At 34.8% G+C, this 14,118-nt stretch overlaps 1 protein-coding gene across 10 annotated transcripts in view; it reads left to right on the top strand.

Moving 5' to 3' along the window:
• The window catches only part of LOC104029146 (sodium channel protein type 2 subunit alpha), a 60,726-nt gene that overhangs the window by 39,484 nt on the left and 7,124 nt on the right, over positions 1-14,118 (top strand). For all 10 annotated transcript variants that reach the window (XM_075710730.1, XM_075710734.1, XM_075710727.1 and 7 more), the window contains exons 17-21: positions 701-821; positions 1,407-1,561; positions 2,574-2,747; positions 8,913-9,035; positions 10,992-11,273. In XM_075710730.1, coding sequence (XP_075566845.1) covers positions 701-821; positions 1,407-1,561; positions 2,574-2,747; positions 8,913-9,035; positions 10,992-11,273 — 855 coding nt within the window. The remainder of the gene's footprint in view (positions 1-700; positions 822-1,406; positions 1,562-2,573; positions 2,748-8,912; positions 9,036-10,991; positions 11,274-14,118) is intronic.

Below are 14,118 nucleotides of genomic sequence, written 5' to 3'. Positions count from 1 at the left end.
CACTCTCCAGTCCTTGCAGTTTTCAGATCTGTAAGTGCTTTTACCATAGTAAGGGCTATAGTATTTCACTGTACACAAAAGTAGCAGAATGATAGAAAAACTTGGGACGGAGAAAGGACCTCAGGAGGTCTTTCAATATGCACAGGAGACTGGAACGCAAAGAAGATATTTTGGATCTGGTAATCTGTGCTTTCTGCAAAAATCAAATTGTGCAGAAATTTGCCATTAAATGCCATTAAATTTACAACTTTTTAATCTAGATATGGTGTATGTTTGTGAAAACACCATCTGTAGTGGACATGAAGATATAAGCGGAGCTTTCTGTTAGTTCATTTCACTGGGAAAACTAAGACACATTTTCAGTGTAATCCAGTATAGTAAAGAAAATTAAATAACTCTAGAGTGTGTACATGCAAGCTCTCCAGTTTTAATACTACTGAGAATACTTCAGGAGTCTTATACATGGATCAGGTTAGTAACTAAATTATATTTAAGTGTTCCCTATGAGAAGATAAACTGGGAAACAGAACTATACAATGTACATGTCATTACGATTTTTTTACTTATGGTGATGCATATTTATCAGTATAAATTTAGCGTTCTTCAAAAGTCAGAGACTGGCATGATTTGATTCAGTATAATTTTTTACAGAATATGTATCTAATGAGAAAAAAATTGTTGTGTGGAACTTTACTTGCAGAAACTAAATGCATCCAGTTCATCAGAAGGAAGCACAGTTGATATTGCTCCTCCTGGAGAGGGCGAGCAAGCAGAAATTGAAAGTGAAGAAGCTCTTGAACCAGAAGCCTGTTTTACAGAAGGTTGTAGAATAACTGTTGACTTAAGAGATACATTAGTAAAATGGTGTTATTACTAGGCATATTTAAGTTCTTGAGACTTTCAAATCTGGTGGACCTTCATGACCTCAACAATCGAAAGAAAGAAAATACTCTTAGCCTAGAATGCTGGAAATCAGATGCCAGAACAAGGTTTCCCTAGGCTTTGAGTAACTTTATCCACCTGGCCACTGCATACATCTTGTAACTAAAGAACTTCATTAACTTTTCTATTCTTTTCTTATTCTTATTTCTTATTTGAAAGGGCCCTTAAAATTTGGAACAAATTAATTTTTGTGAGACTCCATCAACAAATGGAACATTTACACAGCAACCGTCAAAAATATCAATGTCTTTTGGGTTGAGTTTACTTACAATTTTTCTACTAGTGTCTGGTTGCTTTCCAAATTACTTATCTAAATTCAGATATTCAGCATCCTATAAAAGAGGATTTTAATTTCAAAAATTATTATAAAATTTGTTAAAGCTTCTAACAATGTTGATACCACAGTAAATACTGACTTTGAAATAATTTGCTTTTGGATCCTAATATCTCTTAATCTAATGCAGGTTGTGTGCAGAAATTTCCATGTTGTCAAGTAAGTATAGAGGATGGCAAAGGAAAAATTTGGTGGAATCTTAGAAAAACCTGCTACAGCATAGTTGAGCACAACTGGTTTGAGACTTTCATTGTCTTCATGATTCTCCTCAGCAGTGGAGCACTAGTAAGTAGAAAAAAATTGCAGATGCTGAAATATTTAGATACCTCCTTAGAAGCAACAGCAAAATTCAAATTTGCTTCAGAAAGACTTTTGCTTGGAGCTGTATAAAACTACCTGCATTCCATTTTTTCAGGATGGAATGAAACTTGGCCCAAACTTGAAAAAGTTTGTTAAATTTTACATGCACTTTTTTAGTGATACTTTTGGTTTACCACTGTAAAGCTGATGCAATTTTATTCAAGCCAGCATAGCTACTCAAGATTTAAATTGCTTGTCAATTTTCAGCATGTTTGTCAAGAGATCTGAGTACAACGGACCATTGTTAACTGTGAACATATAGCTAAATGTATGATTTTAAGTCCTTAATTCCTTCTAGGCTCAGCCACATCTTGGATTCTGCTTACAAAAGACCATACAAAAAAATTGAATAACTACTTCATTCCGTTCCTTTTCTGGAGGCACGAGTTAGGGAAGAGTGTGACAGCAAATTAACCTAACAACCGCTTTCCAACAAGATTGCATTACCCACCTTCCCGGCTTTACTCAAGTTGAGCATTTGCTACAGTATCAATGTGCATAGTGTACATTCTAGCAAATACATTGCTCTTTAATTTGACTTTTAGACATAAGTTTGATTGATGGAGCATAGAAATGTAATCTCCCTAACTGATTTCTAGAATGGAATATACATATCTGGAACAGACTGTGTATAAGAAAGGGGTTTTTTTTGTGTGTATGTGAAAGTTTTTTAACACCACAGTGGACAAAAATTCATGCTTTGAGTTTATTTCTTCACTCATTAGGAAAATTATATATATATATATATATATATATATATATATATATATATATATTAACCCCAGACAGGGCAGAATACATAAAGTTGCTCCAATTTGTAGTATGGTTAAAGATGGGAAATATGTAAAATAAGAGGATGCAGAAGAACAAAGGGAAAGATTAGCTCTGACCTACTATTCTGTGAAATTCGTAATACCTGAATATATTTTTTTCATAGGCTTTTGAAGACATATATATTGAACAGCGCAAAACTATCAAGACCATGCTGGAATATGCTGACAAAGTTTTTACATATATTTTCATTTTGGAAATGCTTTTAAAATGGGTAGCATATGGTTTTCAAATATATTTTACTAATGCCTGGTGCTGGTTGGACTTCCTGATTGTTGATGTAAGTACACAGTCTTTAATATTGTACAATTCACTATAGTAAAGTCCATTATGTTGTAAAACTCATTACTACTAAGTAATCTTCTTATAAACATGCAAAAATAATTCACGTTGTATTGTTATACTGCATTAGTAATAGCCTGCAGTGACCTGAATGTGTTATTTAAAGTACATTTATATGCCAGAAGGAAAAGGATGGCTGGCCATCAGTTTGTTCATTCTTCATGGATAACAACTTCATTACCAGCATGTATCAAACTTGAGATTCTGTGAGGAAATGACCTAATTTTGAAACATGCTATTTTTAATGGGCTTTGATCATACTACCTTATTCCTTAGCAAATAATACACTACATAGTGCAAGTTTCTTCTACAAACATTGCAGCTTTGCAAGTGAAACAATACATTTGCTCCAGATTTCATCTGAGTTCTCAGAACTTCGTCCCCCAAAACTATCCTGTTACCATTTTTAGTAAAACAGAAAGACAGTGGCTATTTGGTCTAAAAATTAATTAGTTTTAATGGACTGACAATCTGCAATAGTTAAATCAGCTATGACTTGCCTGGGTTTGTGATAGAAGAGAATACAAGTTTTTTTGGCTGCCTTCCTGGCTGTGATATACTTTGCTAAGGCCTTGCTTATGTTGTCAGAAGGGATCAAAGCTGGTTTTACTCCCAGAATATTTTGCTCTCTTGCCTTCACACATTATCTGACCCAGTTCATTGGCTATACATGTCCTGTATATACATGTATATACATGTGTGGAACTGAGAGACGGCATCTCAGGGCAAATGTGCATTTATAGCAATTTCTGCGCAAGCTACCGTATTTCTTGAAAAGTTTGCATAAATCTTGGTCCCATAAATACTTATTCCTTATGAATATATAATAGAAATGTATCGGATTTGTGACTCCCAGAGGAAAAAAACCTAGCTAGATTGGCCCATAACACAAAATGGAAGACCTTCTCTTTGTTTTTTGTTTAACCTGCCCAAGTTAGTTTTGTTATACTGTTAATCTCTAGCTCTGTCCTGAAAATCTACACTAGAATGGAGCAGTGTGAATGGTTTTCTTAAGAGGATGTTAATGCAGAAGACAGATGCTCCCTTCCCGGATTATGTTAAGAATGGATTTTTTTTAGATAAACTACAACTCATGTTTTAATTATTCTTTTTGTAACATAAACCTAAACAGATTATTCTAAGCCACACTCCATGTTTTCTTAATAATAGTTTAGCCTCAGAGATGCTGTTATCTGAGCAGGCTCTCAGAACTATAAAGAACATCATCATAAATAAAGCAGCTTATTTTGCCAAATTTTTACCAATCATTTTTGATTTTATAAACAAAAGCATGACTAAATGGGTTTGGAACTTCTACTTTTGAAGAATTATATTCAGTGTTCCAGAAAGTGGTAAAAAATGTCTTACTGTGCTGAAGGTAAATTCAGCAATTCCTTTAGCACTACCAGGCAGCACTTGAAAGAAACATATGAACTCATGTTATCTTCCTATAGAAAAGCAGAGAATCTAGCTTTAACAGGCAGATTAAACAGGTGTGATTCAGTGGCATTCTCCCAGTGAGAACACCAGTGAGCACTTCTTCATTAGAAGTGACTAAAGTTAATAAAATTGTTTAATTCCATCTAAAATTATTCAAGAGTAAACACTGACAGTTCTTTAGGGCTTTGACCTTTAATACCTTACATACGTGAGTCTCTCACTGTAAGAAATAGCCATAGTTGCTCTCAGTGATTGTGACCAAATTAGATTTTAATAATTGCACAAAGAAATGGCAATTTTTGCCTCTGTCAGTTTACAGCCATGACATCTGGCTACCTCAGTTGAGGACCTTATCATGCCATCTCTCTGCCCCACTCTTCTGCTGGATGCAACAATATCTGTAGCAAGGAGCAGATATTTGGGTGGAGTTCCTTATCTACCCCAAATCACTGTCTGGTAAATTAGTTCAAACTCATTTATCGGTGGTTTAATCTAAGAGACTGAATTTTGGATGCAGGTAGCTGAGAAGCAGGGACATAGTTGCTTTTTGGGGGGAGACTAATTCTGGCAGAAGTATCCAGTAAAGGCTTGAGACAGTAATATCTTAACCCAATACAAATAGATGCTATAGATTATGTCATCCTGTACCTTGGTTTTTGATCTTACCCCTTTTTCCAGAAGCCATCTGTCATGAGTTTATTATGTCGAGGTTTTGATGTACAGCTGTAATGACTCTAAGTTCTCTTTGCCACATACAAAGCAGGAGATGGGACATCAGGGAAGGCCATAGGGAATCTGGGAATACCCAATGATTTTGTCAGTTATTAAATTTGTATAGTTTTCTGCTATGATGTGTAATCTTACATAAGTGGATACTGGTTTATGCTGTATATTTTTAAACTTTATAAGGTAGTCCTATAATTTGGTGTAGACACTTTATTTCTAAATTATTTTGTTAATAAATTGTACTTGAATGAAATGGAAATACATAACATTTAAAACAAATCATGTATTTGCCAAATACTGTGGGGCAGTAATGAATCTGTAAGTGGAATGAAATCTTTGACCTTCCTGAAATTGCTTATGCCTGATAAAATTCTATGGGGTACAGTTTTTGAACAATTAAATGTAGCAAAACAACCCTCCATTTGGGCTTGTTGTATAGTACATTAAAAGTTGGTCATATTGATGGCTCATATAATATTTATTCATATGGTTAAAAATGTTTCATGCTTATTTGTTAAAACAGTTAAAGTAATTTAATTAAACTGTGCTCTCTCAACCTTTTTATTAGCTTTTCAGAACAATTAACTCAGCAGCAACATTCTGGAAAAGATCAGGGTCACATTATACTAATATACTAAATGCTGTATGCACAGACTTAAGAGGCAACTGCTGCCTTGACAACTTCATAATAAAAATAAGAAGAAATAAGATGATGAGCATATTGATGTATTGGGAAACCAGATACAGAAAGAGATGTCACTTTGTCTTCCTAGACAGTCTCATATGTCTTTATGTGTATCCTAACATGGTACACTATGATAACATTGGATAATCCAGAAATTAATGAATTTAATTAATTCATTCAAAGGGATATTCAGATGATATATGCATGAAACCTAAGGCTCTTGTTCAGCTAGTTAGGGAACAGAATCACAGCTTGCAATTATGCATCTAAACAAAATGAATTTTGAATACTTGCCAGTAAAATACCATAAATTAAGTTATTCACCAAGTACCTATAGAAAAAGTGATATTATCTTAGTATAGGACCATAACGTAAGAAAGGCTACATAAGGCATGAGAAAGGCTACATTGGGTCCAATGTCCTGTCTCCGAGAGTGTCAAAAATACCTGTCTAGAAAACTGATAATATAGTATCTATTTTTCAAAATTTAAGAAAAGTCATTAACTTTTCAATAGAAAGAAAAATCTTTGGATTTTTTTTTTTTCCAAATCCTGCAGTTTATTTTTTTTCCTAGTTAAGTGTAATACCTGAACACTTAAACTACATGAAAGATAGGATAAGCAGCGTTGGAAGTGAGGAGGGCCATATGCCACTGAGGACCTGGAATGAAATCACATAAATTAGCCACCTCAGCAAGTAACCCAGAATTCATATGGACTAAAAATCCAGGCCTAAATAGAAATAAAGTCAATGTGGAGGTGTATGACCAACAGTCTGGCTCGGATGACAACCCTGACTGAAGATCTTGAGTAGGGCTAATTGTGACTGCTAAGTTTCAAAACATTTTTTGCAACAGATAGTTTACATTAGAAGATCCATACACAAAAATGTGGACACACAACCCTCCAGTTTTAGGACACGAATGTAAAAATTCTTTCCACCATTTTGAGCTCACTTTCATTTCTTAAAATTACTGCATCTGCATGCATTTCTGTACCAAAAGAAAGAAATTTATCTATTTATCAGTGTACAGAGACATTTATTTTCTCACCTACTAGCATCAAAACAGGTGGAACAGATGACAGAAGACCAAGCTAAGAAGACTGAGAAAACCAAAGCAGTGCAGAACGGCTGTCTGTACTTACCTTGTACATAGAATAGAATTAGTATCATAGAATTCCAAGCAGATCTTTGTCTCTCATTTGAACTGTCCTTCAGAGGAAATTGTGTTTGTGTTATGTTGTTTACAACAGATGAAGTATTTCTCTGAAACAACTTCAGGTTTATGATGTAAAAGCACTAGCACCATGGTAAGAAAACTGCAAATAGGTTGAAATGGAAAGTGAAAACTAGGCCGGAGAATGATTTACAATCAGAACCTAAAACCTGCCAATATACACAATGCCACTGAAGTTACAGGAGCTACAGCTACGTAACTGGCTTGTATGGAGTCTTGTTTGTGAAAGATGGCTAAGGCATACTGCTAGTTTGGGAAGAAAAGTATAAAATGAAGGAGCCATTAATGTGAGTTCAATTTTAAGAGAGATGTCTTGCTCTCCCAGGGAGAGACTTTTTTTTTTTTAATACACATTTCATAGTTTATTTTTAATCTGTAAAATATGCTGTCTTTACACTAAAGTTTATTGTCATGTCTGGGTATCTTGTTGATGTGAGTGAATCAATGAATATTTTATTAAAAATAGAGAGAATTCCATGTCCTGTTATCTCTGTAATATATTAAGAGTGGCTAAGGATAAAAAAGAACTCTCTCACTGTAGAATCAAAGGACAAATAAATTGTATTAATGACAATTATTAATAACAGTTAATGACAATAATTAATGTAAAGGCAGAAACATTAATGTTATCTCTGGTAAGTGAACAGATTTCAGTTACAGACTACAGAAAATCAGTAAGACATTCTTCTAAATATGCTTATAAATCACAGCAAGTTCCTTTACAAACTTAGCCATTACAGCAACAAAATAAGCCTTCCTTTGATAAAAAGAATTACATCCTGACATGTGATCCAGTTGAAAGGTACAGTGATATGAATTCACTAAAATACTATTTTCTGTCAGATTCATTTACATAGCAACAGAGTAATGAATAATTGATTTCTATCTGCTCTCAGATTGTCCTTCTGAGACATGATCTTGTAACTTTTGTGTTTGTGATTCATCTAATTGTTCTTTATGGATACAACTAACAGGAAACTACTTTTTCATATAATGGGCAAAATCTTACCACCATTATCAGTGAATGCCTATTTCTGTACAGCCAGTTATTTGAAGAACTCTCTAGACTGAGGTACAGAAATGAACATTTGAGGGTTTTTTTCAAGGACTGAAATATGTCTATGTTCATTTATGTGTCTTCTATGCTTTTGGTGGTAGAACTGAATAAGATATGAGTAAGGTATGATATTTCCCCACTCCTTTCTCCAAAACTGCTCAAAGTAAGTAAATTAAATTATTTCACATTAACACTGTTTAAAATTCAGTTCCATTTGAGAAGCAAATTAATTGCTCCTTCTGGGAGTGGATTGGCTTATAATAAAATGGCGGTAACATGAGTCAGGAGCTCACTACTATTGTAGATAATAAAGCACTTACTGTTATAATGCTAGCATCTGTTAATAGCTATCCTATCTTAACTTAGAAGAGAAAAAAGACTATTGAGACAGTTGTCAGGCAAGTGAGAAAGTACCACCTCTGTCAATATATATTTCATAGATACCCTGGCTATTGTTGCTATGAATTGAGTGTTTGACTTAGAAGTAATATTTATAACAAAACCTAATTAACCACTACATTATTTAGCAAATTATTAGTGATTATACATATTAATAATATTGTCAATAGTTAGTAAACTGTCCTAATGTATTCAGAATTTTAAATTGCTTGGAAGGTTGAACCTTAATGAAGTTACTGAAAATATGGCTATTTAGTCTTTAAATATTTCTGAAAATCTTACCCTTCACCAACAGTGTGCTTCCATCCAACTGTTAAACCCTACCCAGCCATAACAGACATTTAATAGCATATATTCCTTTTTCAAACATGCATTCATATGACCTTTTGCCTTTTGAGGCAAATTGTGAAAATTGTAGGATTGGGCCTCCAATGTCACTATAGGCAAGAATGGTGTTCTTCCATTTGTCACTGTTGATCTTTCTGTTGATTGAATCTGTATTCTTTTTAAATAAAGTGTAGAACAATTTTATAATAATATTTTTTCTGTATATTTATAGGTCTCATTGGTTAGTTTAATAGCCAATGCTTTGGGCTATTCTGAACTTGGTGCCATTAAATCGCTTCGGACATTAAGAGCTTTAAGACCTTTAAGAGCCTTGTCACGATTTGAAGGAATGAGGGTGAGATAAAATGAATGAGTCTGAATGAATGTATGCGTACAAAAATTAATGTAGAAGTGTGACACCCATGCCTTCTGCAAAGAACTCTAGAATGGGAATGTGTGCAAAAATGTGTGGAAAAAAGGCCTTCCAGCATGTCCTTATACACAAGGCGTGTACAGCTTGGATATTACACCTTGATATTACACCTTGAGCTCATTAAATTTGCCTGCTCACTGCTGCATAGTTGTGTTATTCCAGCCCCCTGACTGTTAAAATTTCCATTGAATTGTGGACCTATATAGAAAAGTAAAAGGACATGAGACATTTTAGAGCAGAGGGTTGGGGGTTTTTTCTCCAGTTTAGCTAGGGACTTCATTTTATAAATTTCTGTAGCTAACTTCTATTCTCTGTTAGTTTGCCAGTGGTTCAGGATGGAACAGGATTAGCCAGAAAACAAAACAAAACAAAACAAGGTAAAGAAGCTGACAACAGTGACACACGAGAAACTAAAGGCTCCCTGTGGCTCCCTCTCTACCTGCCTGGAGAAAAAAATCCCACAATAAATGCTGTAGGATTAGGGAAAAGGTCTCTGAACAGATAGTGAAATAAGGATGGGGTTGGAAGTATAGAAGGGGAGCGACGAGAAATCATATTCTCAGCTAGTGTCCTTTACTTCATGTGAATGCATCTACTGCCATCTTACCTCTCCTCCTCCACAGCTAAATCCTTCCTTTTGAGTAAATTATTATTTTCATGTTCTGCCAATCTGACAAACAAAACCCCCAAACCAAACTATTATGAGCTGTCTGCTGAAAATGCAGACTATGCTGTTTCCTGGAAAAAACGATGCATAAAAAATTAACAAGGTAACGTTACTGAGAAAACTCCTCTTAACCTTTCACCTCAAAAAAGCCAGATGCTGCAATACATATTTATAGTTTGGTCTTGGGTCTTAAGCTTCCAAATAAATAGTGTGGTTCCTGTCTGGGTTGAAGCTGCTGATATTCTACAGGTGGCTGCACTAACCAGTGTAGGGGAGAGTGTCCTGTGGCACATCATCATCACCACTATGTTTTACATGGTTTGCACTGCAAGTCCCTATCTACTAAATGGGCAAAATCTCCATTGATCTCAGACTCCTTTCAGTCAAATTAGTGAATTGAAAAATACTACTATTTTCGAAACCATACACAAAAAACTACTGCAGTCTCTACTGATTTGGTAGAAAATTATCGTCTGCATATCTGTAGCTTTCTTTTAGTTCAATCACAATAAGTGAAAGAAAATTTTTGTCAAGGGATTTCATCTGATCTTTTACTGTCACTTGCCTAGATAGAATAGCTCAATCGTATTAAATGCAGCCAATTAAAAAAACCCTAACAGATAAGTGTAAGAGAAACCGTAGTGAGCCAGGCAATTTAAAACCAAGACTTATAGCAGATGCTGTTGATAAAAACTAAATAAGATGTGCTTAATTATGTTATGTTGTATGTAGATGCTAAAATACACTGGTGCCAATATATACATAAAGTTTCTGAGAATAAAATCATTAGTGATGATAGTTTTATGTGCAGACATTTTTATTCAGTCTTCCACATCATCATTCTTTGATCTTTTCTGGTTTATTTTCTATTTATAGGTTTTGATTTATATTGTTGGAATTTAACATTTATTTCTCTCTTTTTCTCTAGAGCACACAAATTCTAAGAATCCATCTTGCTACTAACAGGTTTTCTTTTGCTTTTGGAGTTTTTTTCATACTTTTGCATTGTCTTGGTTTCCACATAATTTTATTTCTTGCTTTTTGCAATCTCATTAGTGTTTTTATTGAACCTCAAATAATGTTTCCCCCTTAAATTTTTAATGTGATATTTTAACTGTCCATTCCATACTAATACTGTTTTAACATTTTTAAAGTATTTTTATTTTTCTGTTCATAAACTAAGTGGCTATTTTGTCTAATTTGTACACTAGGTGGTTGTAAATGCCCTTGTAGGAGCAATTCCATCTATCATGAATGTATTGCTGGTTTGTCTTATATTCTGGCTCATCTTCAGCATCATGGGAGTAAATCTGTTTGCTGGCAAATTCTATCACTGTGTCAACACCACAACTGGTGAGATGTTTGATGTCAGTGATGTCAACAATTATACTCAGTGTGAGGAACTCATAAAAAACAATCAAAGTGCCCGATGGAAAAATGTGAAAGTAAACTTTGATAATGTAGGAGCTGGATATCTTGCTCTGCTTCAAGTAGTAAGTAAATTTATATATTTTCTTATTGCTTTTTTTAAATTAGTCTAGGAAAAATGGGCAAGTTAAGACTGTTGAGTAGTGGAATAATTTCTTCATAGCAATGATATACAGCTTACACAACTCTATTGCACTGTTACCTGTAATTTTTGTATTAATGATAGTAGAGTAACTTTCCATTCCAAGGCTAGGGAATACAGTCTCATGATGATGATAATAATGTGAAAATAATAAGTGAAAAAGGTACAAGAATCTTTTTAGTGGTGCACAGTATAAGCTTCAGGAATGCATTTCATGAGTCTTGCCATGGTGGACAAGGCTCAGAGGTCCCTCTAATTATTAAAAAGGTCTCTCCTCTCCTTTATGAGCTCAGTTATCTTGTAAGACAGGAGGGCAGACAGCAGCTTAAAAGAGGGCAGACATCCTAACTGACTGTCTGGTCTGAAGTGAGCAACTACTGCCAATACCTACCACGTAATCTGTTCCTAGGTATCATTATACATACACAGCAACATCTTTCACAGTCAAAATCCATTAATCGAGGCACTTTTGGCACTGTGAAATAATCTTTGTCAACAGCCTGGTCAAGGTAGAGTGGATTTTTCTTCATGTCTATACTCATTTATGGAATCAGTTTGTAAGTTAAATGGTGAAAATAAAAATATGTCAACCTGGTGTCTCCAGTGCAGATATTTGTTTAACAGGGGCTTGATTTTCCAGACCTGGAAGTGGGTTTAGGGAAAGGAATCATAAATAATGCAAGATCTGAGATTGGGGCACCCAGCGTTTCATGTAGCCTGGAGCCAATTCTTTATTATCATAATACTTGTGTAAGAGTTCTGAAATCCTCTGAGAGAAGTAGGAGCTGCCCATTGGGAAGAATATGGATAGTTACTGATAGACAGATCCTAATTGAGTATTAGGTCTGATTAATCATATAACGCTTTCTGTTGATGTTTGCAGATAAACAGCACTTGCTACTAAAACAAATATATTTCATTAAGTACATGAAACTACAAAGACATTAAACTATGGGTAAAATAGGAAAATATAAAATACTTTTATCACAAAAAAATACTCATGATTTATAACTATCATATTCCATTAATGCTTGTTAAAGAGTCATTATAATATACTAAATAAATATTATGTTACTTGCAGTATTATACTTGTGAAGTATTAGATGTTATTGTATTACATGGCATATTCATTCTATTAATTCCTGCTACCTATACAACGTCTGTAAATTGTATTTCCCCTTCAAGTCCTTTTCCTATGCACTGTGATACAGAAACATCTTTGTTCTAGGTACTGAGTGTACTTTTTACTTATGACAAGAGAAGTAAAGACCTTAGCTCTTTACAGGCTCCTTGGCTTAGAATGGAGCTTCTGATAGCTGATATCTGACCCAAAACACAAGCAAGAAAGCAAGCAATTATGCTTAGATGATTGAGCTCTGTAGAATCACTTGTCTATAACTTGACATACAGCTTCACTGTATGAAAAGATGTCAGAAATGTCATGGGATTGTTACTGCTCTGGTATCACCAAGTTATCTAAGAATGATACGCTTGTCCCTTCTGTCCTGGAGCAGGTCAGTATCCCTAGCTGACCTTGATTCCTAAATTAACCACCTGGCTTAAAATTGTCTCTAAAGGCAATGTGACTCTCATGTGCTGAGGAGTAGTACTGAATGATGATTCTCATTCTCTGACTTCAGATCTCATTGCTATCCTTGTACTAGAGATTAAAGTGAATGATCTTATTACCAACACTTGCCTCTGAAGATGTATAGGGAAAACTTCTAGTCCCTTGAAGCTGTGTCTGAATGTCATCCGTGTCACCCATCCAGGCAGTGTCATTCTTTAATTACTACATCACTACTGTGGACCTTTCGTTCTTCTCTATTTATTTTTGTTCTGATTTTTCATTATTTTTCTTTTCAAATATTCCCTTTCGCCCTTTACTTTTCCTGCAGAGATTAAGGGATCCTTGAGCATGTATCATGTCACCTCTTCAGCTGATTGTCTCCATTAACATTATCCCTCCACTCTTCTGTATTTATTGCTCTTATCAAACTCTGCTTCTCTTCTAATGGTGCTATGCAAAGTGCACCAAATAACTGTCAATTGTCAACTAAGCCAGAAAGATCTATGAAGCCTGGCTCCAAGCATACCTTCTTAGTAAATCTGTATTGCACTGCAAGATTCAAGAGGCTATGAACACTCCCAGAGTGCAAGTTTTCTGCTGTGAAAACTAGCAGCTGGACCAAAGTACCAAAGCTCACTTTTGACAAGCACAGATGCAAATATCCTCCTTGGGATGGTTCCTCTCCTGGATCTCCTCAGGAGACATGCTCTTCAGCTGTTCATTTCACAGGCTTTTTAGCTCTTTGTTTTTTTCTTTATTGTGAATAAGCTTGGAAAATCTGGCTAGTGAGCAGGCTCTGGCACCTTCAGCTATCATGTCACAGCAACCCTTTGGTGTTCCTCAGAAAGCTGACACTCCATGTCCAGGAAAATCACCTCCTTAGAGCAATGATGGCAGATCTTTTTTACTCTTTATTCTACCTAGAATAAAGTCTCTATAGGAACTCAGCCCAAAGTTTTATAAAAATTAATCACAGCTCTTTCAACTGTTCATTTCTTGGTCTTCTGTAAATCTTATCCCTCAAGAACCAATGTATATTTTGATTATGAAGACAGTCTATTCCTTTTAGTTATGTGGGATTAAAACATTTCTAAAAATACAATGACGGTTTAGCCATAGCAAAAACATTCAGATGCATGTTGGTATCTGTCTGGAAGTTGTATTGCTGACTCCATCAATTCATGCTGTAAACTTGATA

The sequence above is a fragment of the Pelecanus crispus genome, chromosome 5 (genome assembly GCF_030463565.1).
Source record: "Pelecanus crispus isolate bPelCri1 chromosome 5, bPelCri1.pri, whole genome shotgun sequence".
NCBI lineage: Eukaryota > Metazoa > Chordata > Aves > Pelecaniformes > Pelecanidae > Pelecanus > Pelecanus crispus.
This window is presented reverse-complemented; position numbering and strand designations above follow the sequence as displayed.